Source organism: Xiphias gladius, chromosome 23 (genome assembly GCF_016859285.1).
Source record: "Xiphias gladius isolate SHS-SW01 ecotype Sanya breed wild chromosome 23, ASM1685928v1, whole genome shotgun sequence".
Taxonomy (NCBI): Eukaryota; Metazoa; Chordata; class Actinopteri; order Istiophoriformes; family Xiphiidae; genus Xiphias; species Xiphias gladius.
In genome coordinates this window covers 9406925-9421493 of record NC_053422.1, presented here as the reverse complement: position 1 = coordinate 9421493, position 14569 = coordinate 9406925, and the positions used below count along the sequence as shown (strand labels likewise).

General features: G+C 39.2%; 1 protein-coding gene across 4 annotated transcripts in view; it reads right to left on the bottom strand.

The window, feature by feature from the left end:
• The window catches only part of atp8a1 (ATPase phospholipid transporting 8A1), a 105189-nt gene that overhangs the window by 22612 nt on the left and 68008 nt on the right, over positions 1-14569 (bottom strand). For all 4 annotated transcript variants that reach the window (XM_040119528.1, XM_040119530.1, XM_040119529.1 and 1 more), the window contains 5 exons: positions 13052-13224; positions 10036-10219; positions 7847-7957; positions 1783-1857; positions 19-141 (listed from right to left, as the gene is read on the bottom strand). In XM_040119528.1, the coding sequence (XP_039975462.1) occupies positions 19-141; positions 1783-1857; positions 7847-7957; positions 10036-10219; positions 13052-13224 (666 nt within the window). The remainder of the gene's footprint in view (positions 1-18; positions 142-1782; positions 1858-7846; positions 7958-10035; positions 10220-13051; positions 13225-14569) is intronic.

Genomic DNA, 14569 nt, shown 5'->3' with positions numbered 1-14569 from the left:
GATAGAGGCTAGTGTTACCTTGGTATTAAAACCCATGGCATTCTGGGATGTTTTGTAGAGTTCTGGGTATTTCAGCATGTTCTCTTTCCTGCAGGAGCGCTCAAATATTCCAAGAGTGAGAGGAGGCAGAGCAGTGAAGATCTAAATAAGAAAAAAATACACAGAGAGACATCAGCAATAAATTTAACATATATTCAGAGGATTTTGGGTTTTGATACAAATATGTCAATTTCCAGTCAATTAAACCAATGCAAATGATCAATTCTTGTAAAGATCTAACCTCCCTGAGTAACAACATTCAAATAACTATCTTTGAGAACTAGGCATTGGTTGGTTACTCCAGCTGATAAATGCACAGTGTATATTGACTGCATCGATCACAAACAAAAATTAGGTTCTCTTTTCAAAGTGACAAAAATATTGTTAATAAATGCTATTTTGTGGCCACAAATCTGTTAATCTAAACAAGCTGCTGGATAATAACAAAATATTTAGATAACTTCAAAACCAAATTCACAAACGTCACCAAATAAAACTAATCTTTATGCACAGTGTGAATAGTTGAATCTAATGTCTAGTTGTTTCAAACTTATAGTACGTGTGTCTTCATCATTGCCACCATCTCCATATGTTTTCGTAGCAGATATTTTTATTCTGTTCACTTGTTCCTTCCTTTATTTTACATCATTGAAGACCATTGACCTTAAAACCCTTCTGGGTATTTTATTTTCAGTTATCATGTTTTAAGTCAGTTCATATACAAAACCAATCTCCAATGAACATCTGCGATACTCTTGACTAAGAAGTAGGTGCTTAAGCCTGGCTAAAGTGTCATTTCTAAGTGGTGTTGTAATGTTTGGTATAGCAGCTGCTGAGAGAGTAGTGATGGTATTGTGTGGCTGGGGGGCTCAGTGGGTCAGTTGGTGTGAGTTCCATGCAGGCCCATCTGGAGCGGGAGTCTGCAGGACCAGTGGGCCACAGGACATGCTCCACTGGGCTTCTTATTTATTCAGAGCCAGGCCAAGGAAGATCTCCATTGAGGGGTGGATTCAGCCCACTGCCTTCGACAGACTCCCACTGAGCTAGAGGAATTTCTCCATTTTTTGGATAATGTGAAAGACTGAGCAGTCTTCCCACCCCCAGTACAGTACTGGCATCAATGCGAAGAGGCAGGGCTGTGGAAATGTCACTCTCACTTAACAGTTTGTCTCTCCTATAAATTACTTCCATTTGAAGCTGATCGGGGATGTGGGGAAAATTCACTTTACGCTTCTCTCATTCCTTTTTTTGTTTATTGAATTGAGTTGATTTTGATAAACAGTTTAAAGTTACATATCAACTCCTTGTGGGCTTAACAGCACCGTATTTAGGATCAGACTTGCAGATCCACATTTTTCTCTTCCATTAAATTCATGACAGATATGAAATATGAGTTCATTAGGAGCGGTCCCATTATAGATCCCTGTGGGACTCCCTGTATCAGCAGCCAGCTCAGTTGCCGCTCCAGTCTTCTTATTCTTTTTATCATTCAAACGTAGCTGCCTTGCTAACTACACTCTTTGGGGCAAGCAAAGCTGTTGTTCTTTCACATTCAGAACATAGTTTAAGGCACAGAGGGAATACAGATTTGACAACAGGTCATAAATAAAGGAGAAATTTTTCAGGTTGTTGATGACATGGTCGCGAAATAAAGAGATCAGTTTTGGGGCACCATGCAAAATCAGTACTGTGTCAGAGAGGATTAAATTGGGCTCTTTAGAGAGTAAATTTATTAACACTCACCACGTTGTACAAGCCAATGCACCAGCGTTCAAAAAGAATCTGACCTGAGAAGCCATTGACAAACGCGAACCAGATCTGAGGGAGACAAAAATACATGAAGGAAGAATAAGAACAATGAACAGGCCAGGAAAACATAATCACAAATATTCAATATGTATGTGTTAATTTTTTAACACATACATACATTTTGTAAGCTTCACTCAAACTAGATGATGAAAACACTACTAAATCTCTGTAGTCTTTCTAATTGCCCTTTATGTATATGTATGTATGCTTTCCATTAGTGATGGTGAGGGTGAGTGGTTACCATTATCTGATTTGAGACAGGCTCACTGTGTCTATAGTCCAACATTCCATTTTTCAGTCACACTACATTCTTCACTCTCTTACGACAACAGACACTTCAGATAGAGACTGCAGGATCTATCAGTTTTATAATATGAACAGATCACAGGGAGAACAGCTCCTGTTAATATATCCTTAAAATTATTACAAGGGTAATGCATCTTGCAATAGTGGTTGTTTCGGTAAAACAGGAAGAAATGAATGTTTCCTGTCAATGTGGGGGAAAAAAAAAAAACTACATTATCCTTAAACTAATGTGTGTTTGTTTGAAGTGCTGACCTGTGATCAATGTGCCATTAGTCTAACTTAGCTAATTTTCAAACCCAGGAAAGACTGAGGGGCCAAAACAGGCCTAATTAGAAAAAAAGAGTGATAGAGGGAAAGCCAAGACCTCCAGATGCCACCTCTACGATGAACATTGTCCCCTGGATTCATCACGTCATTACCAACGAACATATATCAAGCCCACTGTTTCTCTTCATGATCTACCTGAAGACATGTGGGTGACAGACGAGGTTAGTTATAGGGGCAGTGTCGGGCCTGTGGGACTCTGAATGATGGAAACTCTGATATATCGTGTCAGGAAAGGGAGACAGAGGTAATGTATGCCATATGCTGGGTGGAGATGAGGCTTATCACCATTTCTTGATTAGTCATACTTATCTGAAGAAAACATTGCCTCTGAGATAATGACAGAAGCCAGGTATTCTGAATGAGTTATTTTAACATGCAAGTAGAGTAACAGATATAATATCTAGTAGGACAAATGGCACATAAGTGAATTTTTTAGTGTTGTAAAGTAGATTTGTCTGACACATTCTGGAGAAAAGTTCCATGTACAATCTGAAGACTGCTTGTATACTAAGAGAATCAGAAATCGCTCCTCGCATCGTTTCCATTTGACACTTCCTGGTCCAGAACCAGCTCTTGCTCACGCCAAATCTGTCAAGGATACATCAGGGGTGCTGTGTTTTGGCCATGGCCAACCAAGCATTTCCTCGCTTCATTAAACTTCATTATGAAGGCATGAACTGCTACAAATTCTCAGATTGGGACAAAGCCTGTTTGAGGGCCCCACCCGGCACGGACACTTTCTACATGACCAGTACCAATCTGCCACTGGCCTTTCCCATTTAATCGTGTAAGCGTATGCATGAAAACAAATGTCTGTCACCAGCCCCCTTCTCCCTTCATTTCCTCAGTCGAGGAGGAGAGGCCGGGTTCCTATAGATGAGGCCTGTGTTTCTGAAAGTGTCCCCAAACCCTGCCCCTCACCTCCCCTCCCTGCCACACCCACCCATCACAGATCTAAACCTCCAGTCCATCAGGTGCACTCTACCATGATGTTGTTTCTTTTATATGAGGGGAACCTGTTTTCAAATTCACATGGGATGGAACATGTGGCTCTGTAACCATGAGAATCAGGAGGTGGACAGTACATCTGTTGGCAGTTTGATAATAGTGGTAGGTGCTTTGGGTCTTGGCTTGCTGAGAAATACATTCAGATGCCGTTGCTATGGGTTATGTGTAGAAGAAGCCCAAGCCATGAGGCAGGTTCAACCATTAGCGAGGCTCAAGCAATGGTAACGAGAGGCTAGCTGGTAGGTCAAACTGCTGAATTAATTACAGCTCTGCTCAATGAGAGGCTCTAGGCTGATATATTGTTGTGCTAAGTTAAAAAAGGCTCCTATTCATAGCATGTGGTAACTGCTTCTGTGTGAGTGTTTTGGCCTGGTCCTTGGGGTCCCAATAGCTTCTCTCTCTTTCTCCCTCTCCCACCTCTTGAGGGACAGATGCATTGATTTGCTCATTAGGGGAAGTACCAGGCAGGATTTTTCTTCCCCTTTTCTTCTCCTCATTGAGTGCCACTCAGCGGAGGGGTGTGGCTGGCCTCTCTCCCCGACTGCACATCATGAAAAACAGTAATGGAGGGAAGTGGGAGCTGAGAAAAGGGGAATTGGGCAGCGGTTAGCCGATACGAAGACTTCTTGCATATTCATCAGCGAATCAAAAATCACTGATTCCAAAGCTGCTCCACATTTCTGCAGGCCTTGTCTACAAGTGGCTATGTGGTGGAGGGGGTGGGGGGAGCATGACATTTGTCCCCAACAATGTGAGTCCTGAAACTCTTAATCTTAGCATTGCAGAATTGCCAATGGAATTCATACACAAAGCAACCAAAGAATAAAGAAGTGACATAAAGAAGGAGCTAACAAATGTGCTTGAAATATTTGGAGCTAAAAAAACAAGCTGTCTTACAATGCTAGGCACGGACTCTGTCGTTTCATTGTGAGCGCTACTAGTCGGCAATCTTTGCTCTGCAACTCAGAGGTTTCTCTAATCACACCAAGCCGAACTGAATGAGCTTCCATGTAATTGCCTAATAAATGCCACTTGTCCATCAGCCTCATCTGTAGCACCCTGGCAATGTGTCAATCAAACATGAGTGGACAGCTGGATTGTTCGTTTGAATTGAGTTGTTATGGCTTCTTTTGGGAAGGTCTCTTAGCTTGAATGTAGTAGAATTCAATCCTTTTCTCTCCTGTTTTTTGGTTAACAGTGTCATTCGTAACAAAGTCAGAATTATGCATGCTGTTATTATGCCGTACTGTTAAAAAAGTGATTTGAGTGATTATAACTTCCTTTTTAAAACACATAATATGTCAAGCTTCAAGCATTATCATGCTTGAACTGTTGTCTAACTCATTAGCCTTAAGAATGCCAATCATAGTCAACAGCATCGGCAAAGCCAAAAGAAACAGTGTGAAGCAGCTCCAGCTGTCAGTCAGTCATCGACTGGAGTGACAACCTTACTGTCTGAATCAAAATTAACCCTTAGTGAGTCACAGGAAATACTGAATTATCACACAACTGTTCCAGGCTAAGTTGCACTCACATTCACGTCTTCCACAATAGCTGCAGAATCCTTTACCCTCCTACTCTATGTCTCTTAAAAGGAACCAAAGACCCAGTGGAGAGAGGGGGAGATGAAAAGAGGCTTAAACACAATCTCCCAGTCCTGGCATTCAAATTGTAACACACACTGTACAGGACAATAGTACTGAGAACAAAAAGTTAAAATTCCCGTCAATATCCTTGTTTCTCTGTGTGCAAGGTAGCCTGGGAGTCAACAAGAAAAACATGCAACCACAAAAGTAAACCTATTAATGCAACAAATGCACCTTTAACCCATACCCTGGGGTTGCTGGTGTGTTAGATGTCAGAGTCAAAAAACACGGACATTTGAAATATTGAAGCAGCCCAACAGTGAAGAAATGTTCTATTGAATCCCTTGAATCCCCTGAAGGAGCGTAGCAAGGGGGGGCAGGTTATGTTTTCGGGGGTAACAAAAGGTGTGCTATAAAGAAGCTCGCCCTGCAGACAGAACTATAGATGTTCCACTTGAAAGGGACCTGGTATGTTGCAAAGAAGAGCTGTAGTTGGACACAGAAAGAACGGGTAAACAACGCTGAGAGGAATTTTGACCAGGTTTGGATGTGATTCTAGCATACAGGTCCATTTAGGATTAACATGAAGATCATAGAGTAAAAATTAGAGTAAAGACTGAGGTTTGCATAGGCTTGAATTTGTGTAAAATGCTGTATACATTAGAAGTTGTGCCACCTCTTTTGGACTTCTAAGTGAGTGAAACATTGAAAAGATTACCCATGGTTAAAAACAGGGATGAAAATGAAAGAATGTAACATTCAGGCACAGATTAAATGTCATATGTAATGTTTTTGCCCACAGAAAATTTAATTTGCTGCAAATTGAATTGGATTTTGAACTTGAATATGTAACTGGAATTTTACCTTATCTGGAAAAGGGCAGCATGATCAAACAGTTGCAGTGCCTACAACTGCAGTTACAGCCTGGAAAGAGACCGAACGCCCTCTTTCACTTGAGGTCACAATAAGCCAGGAGCAGACATGCTGGAATGTTAAAGGTAGTCTACTGATTTTCCATGGCATATAAAGTAGAATGGGGATGAAAAAGGGGATCAGAGGTCAAGTGTCACAGAAAGAGGATGAACAAAAGAGAATTTTAAAGTGCTCATATTTCCAAGACAGGTTATGTGGTGATGATATTTTAAAGATATGCGGCTGATCCTTTCCTGCCACTGCATAGCATGGCCAGGGAGCACTCTCCAAATTGTCCCCCTTTCACAGTAAAAAGACAAAGGAAGAGTGTAAATCATTTGCTCTCTATGGGTATTGGACCCCCTCAGGCAACACGAGTGTATAGAATGGGGGACCTTTCCTTTTAAATTCCTAAGTAATTTATTTTTCTCCTGCTCTGTTCTCTTGTGTTACTGTATGTTTTTCATGTCTGTCCATACTTGTCTAGTTTTTGTTTTTTAGTGCAGCCAAAGACAATTCTTCCACATTGAGGGCAATAAAGTTCTTAACTAATTAATTTACTAAGTACTCGAGTAATACCATGACATTAACCAAATCTTCAAGGTAAGTACATTACAAACAGAAAAGAACAGTATCTCCATTAAAACTTCCTGATATGTTGTGTGGGACAAAGTGTGACTCAACACTCAGTGGCAACTTCTGATGAAGAGGTTTTAAGAGGATGCAACGCCAGAGTTTCTACTTCCGTCAGACAAGTGCATGGTTGGTAGATCAAAACATATGAGCACTCCCAGTGATAAAGCTGCTGCTGATGGGAAGCACTTAACCTGTCTGGTCATTATAGCTTATAGCTCTGAACCTGCAATCAGTAATGGGTCTGGTATCTGTCAAATGCCATCAAACCAAAAGCACACCAAAAGACCACTGATACATAGGGAGAGTGTGGGTAGATGTCTAGGAACAGCATTCATTACCTGATATTCATTTTCCATAACAAGCACATCAGTACAACAAAACTTTAAAACAAAACCATTATTTCTCTGAGACCACTAAATGGTCTCAGACTTTTGGACCCCACTGTGGATGTGTTGGTTCCACGTTTTCGCATACAAATGAATGACGGGTGAAATTTCTCTCAAAATCTGTCAAATCCTGACATCTAAACACTTGGGAACAGATTTTTAAACTTTAAACTTTGATCTAACAAAACAGAGGAAAAACACTGGACCGAATGGAAAAAATGTTAAATAACGAATGCGATTCTTAAAATATTAAAACTGTTATCACATACTGATACTGAGATAAGGTTGTCATAATTACAACGATATTTATATGTCATTAGCCAATTGTAAATATTCATTCTGCATTTCTTTTTTAGCATGACCAATGTTATATACATATCTTTCTGTATCTGCTGTCAACAGAGTACAAAATTTTAACAAAGAATCCTGTATTCCTGAGGAATCAAAAGAAACGTGTAGCATTCCCTGTTGAGTTGGTTGTACATCATAATTCTTCAGATGAGCTGTGTGGATTAATATTCTTAGGCTTCAAAACCTGGTGAGGATCTCCTAAAGGCAGAATTCCAGTTAAATAAGTATAGTTTTCCATAGTGTGTGTAGGTTTGTTTGTGCTTATTCTGTCCAGGCATGTCAAAACTCAAACCTTATACCCAGGAGCTGCACAAACTGGCAGGTAATGTGAGGGGCCAGTCAAGATGAAAAATATAAACATGGAAACTTTAACATGGAATCTTTGCCTTTATATAATCATGTCATGTGGAAAAATCTCAAAGCTCTGCATTCAGATCAGGTTCATTGCATGATGATCAGTCTTGAAAACTACTGCGTGAGAGTTACCTCAATGATGTAGAGGACAATATTCTTGTAGAAGCAGTACAGGATACACTTGGCTACACGGTTGTAATTCCAGGCTCCATGGACGAGCAGCAGATTCTTCAGGTATTTGAACTGTGTGGGAGGGAAGTAAAAGGACAAGATGAATGAATAGTCAAAGTTTATGTACAGTATACTGTCTAATGGTTCCTCCTAATCAGTGACCTGTGCTGGAACACTAAAGCAGTTACAGGAACTTCAAGATTAAAGCAAGCAGCAGTCTTTTTTCTTTCCCCAGCAGAGGGTTAAGGACTGATGAGGCATTGTGGCCAAAGCTCTCACTAACACATTCCACAAATTTCTAGTCAAAGGTTGTAACACCAAGCTTTGAGTTGCTGAAAATGGAGGAGTTCATCTGGGGGTATTGGTCTCCAAGGGCTCAGAATAATAGTTAAATGGCTTTATAATCATACCGCCATTTAGTGTCTGTGGGTAACTTACAATTTCAGTGCAATTTCTGGCTCATATGTGTGATTACATTGGAGCAAGTGCTTCATCTTAGTTGTCAGTAAATGACTAAAACAAAGCACACAATCTACACCACATCCTTTTGCCATCTGACAAAAGGTAAAGTTCTTAAAATGTCTGATACTGGAGTAGAAGATAGGTGGAGTAGAATTAAACTTACATTTTTGAGAGAAACACAATTTTGTTTATTTGAAGCACAGCAGTAGTGCACAGCAGTATTCCTTCGTGAAATGAAAGAACAGTGCCGACCCCCAGTTTGTCTGCCCCTTCAAATGATCGGCTAAAACATCAGTTAACACTGACCTGAGCTGATGACAGACAGACAGCAGAGGTGTCCTCTTGTTTCAACAGATAATTCTGAGCTTTGAAGTATTAATTCTTAGAAACTAGCCCCCCAATAATCTACAACAGCAAGGAGCTCATCCGGTTCTCTACAAAATCAATATAACTTATGAATAGGAAAAGAAAAATAAGTTACAGAATTTCTCAGGATTAATTTCAGTTCGCAATCTGCAAATTACAGTTAATGTACCTTTAGCCAATATATGGAAACCACCACTGGAAGTCTGGAGGTGTAATTTAATTTGATGCTGGAACACAACCTAAATAGATTATAAGAGGCCACCTGTCTTTGAAAAGACATACATGTTCTACATGTCATGTGGATTGAAGGGGGCACTTAAGACAAACCCGTCTCTTGAATGGTAATTGCATACTGAAGTACAGAGAGTGTGCTGTGTTGTAGTCAGCTATTGGTTTCCCATACTCTCAAGCCCTGTGGCTGTAATAGAAACATGATGTACTGAGTGGTGTGCTGTGTAGAAACACAGCCATGATACAGAAACTTAGGATTTTTTGTTGCTTATGGGTATCACAGTTACAGATAAACTCATTCCTAACATGGAAGTATGTATTTAAGTAGCATTTTGCTGGGATCTTTTTCTGTGTATTTATGTTGGGAGTTGGGTGTCAGCAGATGCCTGTTTTGCAGGTGTTACCACTTCACTGTATAATGCCCTGACAGACCTAAGATCTTTTGTTACTCAGAACAATGTGCCAAGCTATCACTAACACATATTATACTTGAGAAGACAATGACAGGGCTGCCAGTTTGTGGAATCTGACTTTTAGAAGACAGAAATGGGCATGGGTATCAGTGTTTTGTGAGCTGTTTTCCAAACATATACTGATCAAGTTAAAGTCACAGTCGAAAAACACGTAGTTCCAGTATTATGGTTTTAATTTTATGTACACACAGTACTTAAGCTTAGTTGTCAGGGTGTGAATAGTTTTATTCCAACATAAATAGCTTACAATAAAATTTTCACTGATTTTTATTTTACATTATTTAGCTCTACAAGTCCTAAAGATAGTCTTAATGTAGTCTGAATATTGTTAGTCTTTAAGCAGCTAATCAATCAAAATGTGAGACTCTGCACTGGCATAGCTTTCTCAGACCCTTTCTGACTACAAATGGGATTGCATCAGATGGTCGTATTTAAACAAGGCTGTCAACATTACTTTGACATTAATGTTAATTTATGCATTTAATTACAAAATAATAAATCTAGAAAAGTTGTCACTTTAAATACATGTGTCTTCCATCTCCATCTAATGAGGAATACACATACTTTCATCAATATGTTATGTTTCTCATTTGTTGTAGTACCTGCCATCTTGCTCACCTGAGCAATAGAGTAGTCAGAGGAGTTTGCTGCCTGGAGACCCTCGTTGCCTGAGATTCCCACACCGACATGAGCTGTCTGGATCATTCCCACGTCATTAGCACCGTCACCAATGGCCAGCGTGATCACCTTCACCTGTTTCTTGACCATCTCCACCACCTCTGACTTCTGAAGAGGAGATACTCTACAAAGGGAGCAGTAGCACAGGGAATATAACACAACGGGTATCTAATGAAACTAGTAATAGATATGTGTTAACCAGCAAGTGCAATTAATGAGGAGAAATCTGTTTTGTTAAACTGATGCCACAGCAGCAATCATATAGTACACAGAGCAAAGAGTGGATGTGAGATTATATATATCATTCCCCTATTGGCCAGGAAATTCTATTTCATACTTTCCCAGTATTGGGCAGTATAACTGGGGTGTCAATAAAATTATATTCCTTCTAAAAAAGTCTTAAGATTAGCACTTGGCAAATCTCAAAGCCCTTCCTTAACAGTAAGTTGAGGAGTGTAGACAGTCATGCCAAGCTATGTGAACACCCTAAAAATAAACAAAGGGGCATTTTGTGCACAGCATTTCTCTTACAGCTACAAAAAACTGGTGCTGAGGGGTAGAAAGTACTTGCAGGGTCTGTGTTTAATCCCCATTAGCAGTGCTTCTTGGTTTTACTGGGCATTACTTAATTGGTATTGTTTGAGTGAGAGAGCATGTCTCTGTTGCTTCACTAGTAACTCCTGCTGGTTGGACGTGTCGTGAAGGAAAGTGAGATCTGGGTGATATAGTGGACCTCTCCATGTGCGTTATGCCTTCATGTTTAAACTCCTCACTGAGAGGTGAGGTGGCTGGTGACACCATGTGTACAGGAGGAAGTGCCTAGATTAAGTATCTACCCCCCTTGGGAAGTTTTCATGTTTATGGCCTTACAACATTTAATATATCATTCAGATTTAATATGTATTTTTTTAATTGATCAACAGGATAAGGCCATTTAATGTCAAAGTGAAAAAGAGATAAATCTGAGGCTTGTGAGAAACCTGGGCAGTTGTTGTTTTATGCGTATCTTCTTCACTGTCAGCCTTTGAAGCTCGTAACTCCTTCAGAGCTGCCATTGGTCTCTTGATGGCCTCCAGTACTGGTCTCCTTTTTGCATGGTCACTCAGATTTGGACGACAGCCTGCCTTAGGCAGATTGAGAGCTGTGCCATCTGCGTCCCATTTCTTAATGACTGATGTAACTGTACTACCAGGGATTCTCAGTGACTTAGAAATTTTCTTGTATCCATCACCTCAACTTCTGCTTGTCAATCAACATTTGCAGAGTTGCTCAGAGTGTTCCTTTGTCCTCGTCCACGATTATGAGTCATCAAAAGTTTATACATTTTTTCTACAATCAAATGAAAACCCTTGACTAGACACAGGTGGTTTCCAGTTAACTAATTATGTGACTTCTAAATCCAGTTGGCTGCACTAGTAATAATTTAATTTCCTGTTAAAAGGGATGAATGTTTATGCGCAGATGTATTTTGTGTAGAGCTGACAGTGACAACGACTGAACTGTCTGAACTGGGAAATACCATTACAAAAACTATTTGTCATATTCCGGGAGTTGACTTCCCCCTGTCTACTGCTGTTTCTCCCTCCTCTGAGAGACCCTGTAAGATCTTTCTTAGTGGGTCCATTAAGCAGAGCCAATCATTAGGTTGATGGTTGTAGCACATCTTATAACCTTTCTTTTACAAGACTTCAACCTTAACTTTACACTCTCACCAACAGCAAAGTCTGCAGCCTCCCAACCAGAAGCTTCCTCTTTGTGCACTAAAAAGGGGGTTGTGTACAGTACAAACAGTCTTCGGAGATGATGTTGTAAACTGCAGGGTTGTCTTTAACTGTGAAACTGTTAATGTTTTTCTTCTCTGTGGTTTAAGAGGCCTTATTCATCTGTCTTATGGAGCCCACTGAGTTTGCAGAAGGCAAAGGCAGGTAGAGGTGGGGGAAAACATAAATGAAAAATGAATGTAATGCATAGAGTTAGTCATAGTGTGGCACCTAAAGGCCGCCTGTTATTCTGAAAACATGGTGCTGACTTCTGATCCCAGACCCCGTCATGGTTGCTTGAGTACTTAAGTACTTCCTATTATTTATGTGGCCTGGGCAAGTCAACAGTGTACCTTCATAATGTTGGAAGATGCCATTTAAATTCATAACTATCGCATTTTTCAAACTATTGCCATAAAAAACCTTGTTGACCTTTGAGGCAAAGACATTATCCCTTTATAGTTCAACCGTAGAGCTTTTAATTTAAGCCATTTTTTTCAAGCAAAAATGCTGAACGTTACCCACTTCCAGCTTCTCAGTTGTGCGGATTTGCAGCTTTTCTGTTTTATATCACTGTAAAATGAACATCTTTGGGTTTCAGGCTATATAAGTCTAACAAAACAAGCAATCTGATGACATCAGCTTGGGCTCTGGGGTTGTATGATGGGCAATTATTTACTGGTGCTGACATTTTATTGCTAAAATAATTATATGATCAGTCATTAGTCAGTTAGTCTTGCTTACTTTCTCTTTTCTTGATTTTTAATCAAGAAACTACTCGCAACATATGTATAACAGGGTCAGTTATGTCCAGTTATCACAGTGTAATGGTCCATTTGTATCTTGTTTAGAGAAAAAAAATGATCAAAAGCAACTCAGTTCTCAGAAATGTTTCACGACATCAGTAAAACGTGGAAAATACCTAATTTGCCATTCTTAATATTCAATCTCTTTATACATGTTTAGGCTTTTTTTTTTTAATTTGTTGCATTTAAGTAGATACCTGACAATAACTTAATCTTGTGTGTAGTGTACAGTACTGTATGCAAAAAAAAAAACATAATTTACGTAGACTACTTATTTTGCGTGTTTTTCAAACATACAAAATGATTTAGTAAGCAAAGTCTTCGCAACAAGAACCGTGTTTTCATTCTTTCATTTTAGTAAGTGGAATAACTGTCTCAGGTAAATCTTACCTGCAGCATATGACAGCTTTACAGGAGAGGGCGAGGTCCAGGAAGTACTGTCGCACGCCGAATGTAAGGGCGTATTTGAGAGTCTTCCCATCGATAATGAGCGCAAAGTCGTTTTCCTTGTAGAGGGCATCCCCCAGCATTCCACAGTGGTGGCTGAGTATTTCCCTTGTTCCCTGTGAGATGGAAGACATTTCATGAATTTTAGTTCAATTATAGTAATTAGTCATTATAATTTCAAGCCTATGGTGTATAGTTCCTGAAAGCGATATGCACCGTTACTAGGAAATGTTAGCTATTTTAGCCCTAGTGGCCTGGTTTTCGAGAATCTACTGTGGAAGTTGATTCTGATTAATTCCCGTATAAGTCAGTTTGAAATCATTTTACTTTAAAAGCATTTGTTAATTTTTTAAAAGCTAAAAAAAATATACAATTTGATTATTATAATCATACCATCTATTATCGTGGCAAAATTAATAAAGGGCATATGAACAAGAGAGATTAAGAAAATAATTTAAAACAAACATGAAAATATATTCTGTGCTTCATTCTCAATATTTCAATGGTTCATTAAAAAAATAATTGCAAATGTTATGTCAGTTTTTTCTGGCGTTTTAGAAATTTAGTCTCAGCCCAAAGAAGTTTCTGTGTTAACAAGTTTGATGTTTTTCTTACTTTTTTGTTACTTTTTTGATTTTCTTTCCGTATGTATTAATGTATGTTCAAGTCAAAAATTGAAAAAGTGAGTTACATAAATTTGTTTCACTGCTTGTGTCACTACATTTTGCAGTGCAACACAAAGGACTGCAAAATGGCATTCATATTAAGACGATATTATTACCTCACAATACTAAAGTTCATTAATCCCTAATCAGAACATCAGTGTTTTAGCTCCTAAATGTTCATCTAGTCTCCACATAACATTAGTGTTAAATAGATGATATAATTGCTAATCCCCAAACGCTGCAGAGAGGCTGCTCTTGATATTTTATATATTTATTATGTTCCCCATGCTTATTACATTGAGACCTTGTCAATAAGTTTTATCACCTTAACTCTGTCGATCATGTTTGCTTATACAGTATATATAGCTATGTTGTAGATTGATGATGAAAATCTATAAATATGAGACTGACAAGAGGATTCAGTGTCCTGTTATACAGTCATGTGGGCTGGATGGATGGACTGGTGAGATCATCTTTGTATTCAACATGCAGTCATCTCTCTCACAGATGGTGAAGCCATTGGGAGATAAAACCAATTTTTGTATGTAACCGTTTTCTGAGGGATTGGTAGGTTAAAAAGTAAGAGTAAAACATATTTTAAAAAGTCACCTGGCCTTGAAAGTACAAATAAATAAGGGAAGTGCTTCTTGAAATAATATGTATAATGGTAGTGTAGTAGTATTCGGCAAATATACAGGTAAAAATGGTTAAGAACCTTCATGAATAGTTCAACGAGCTATGGTGTCAGACGGGGTAGAAAAGGATCGTTTCCCACCGTTAAAGCTATCAAAAGGGA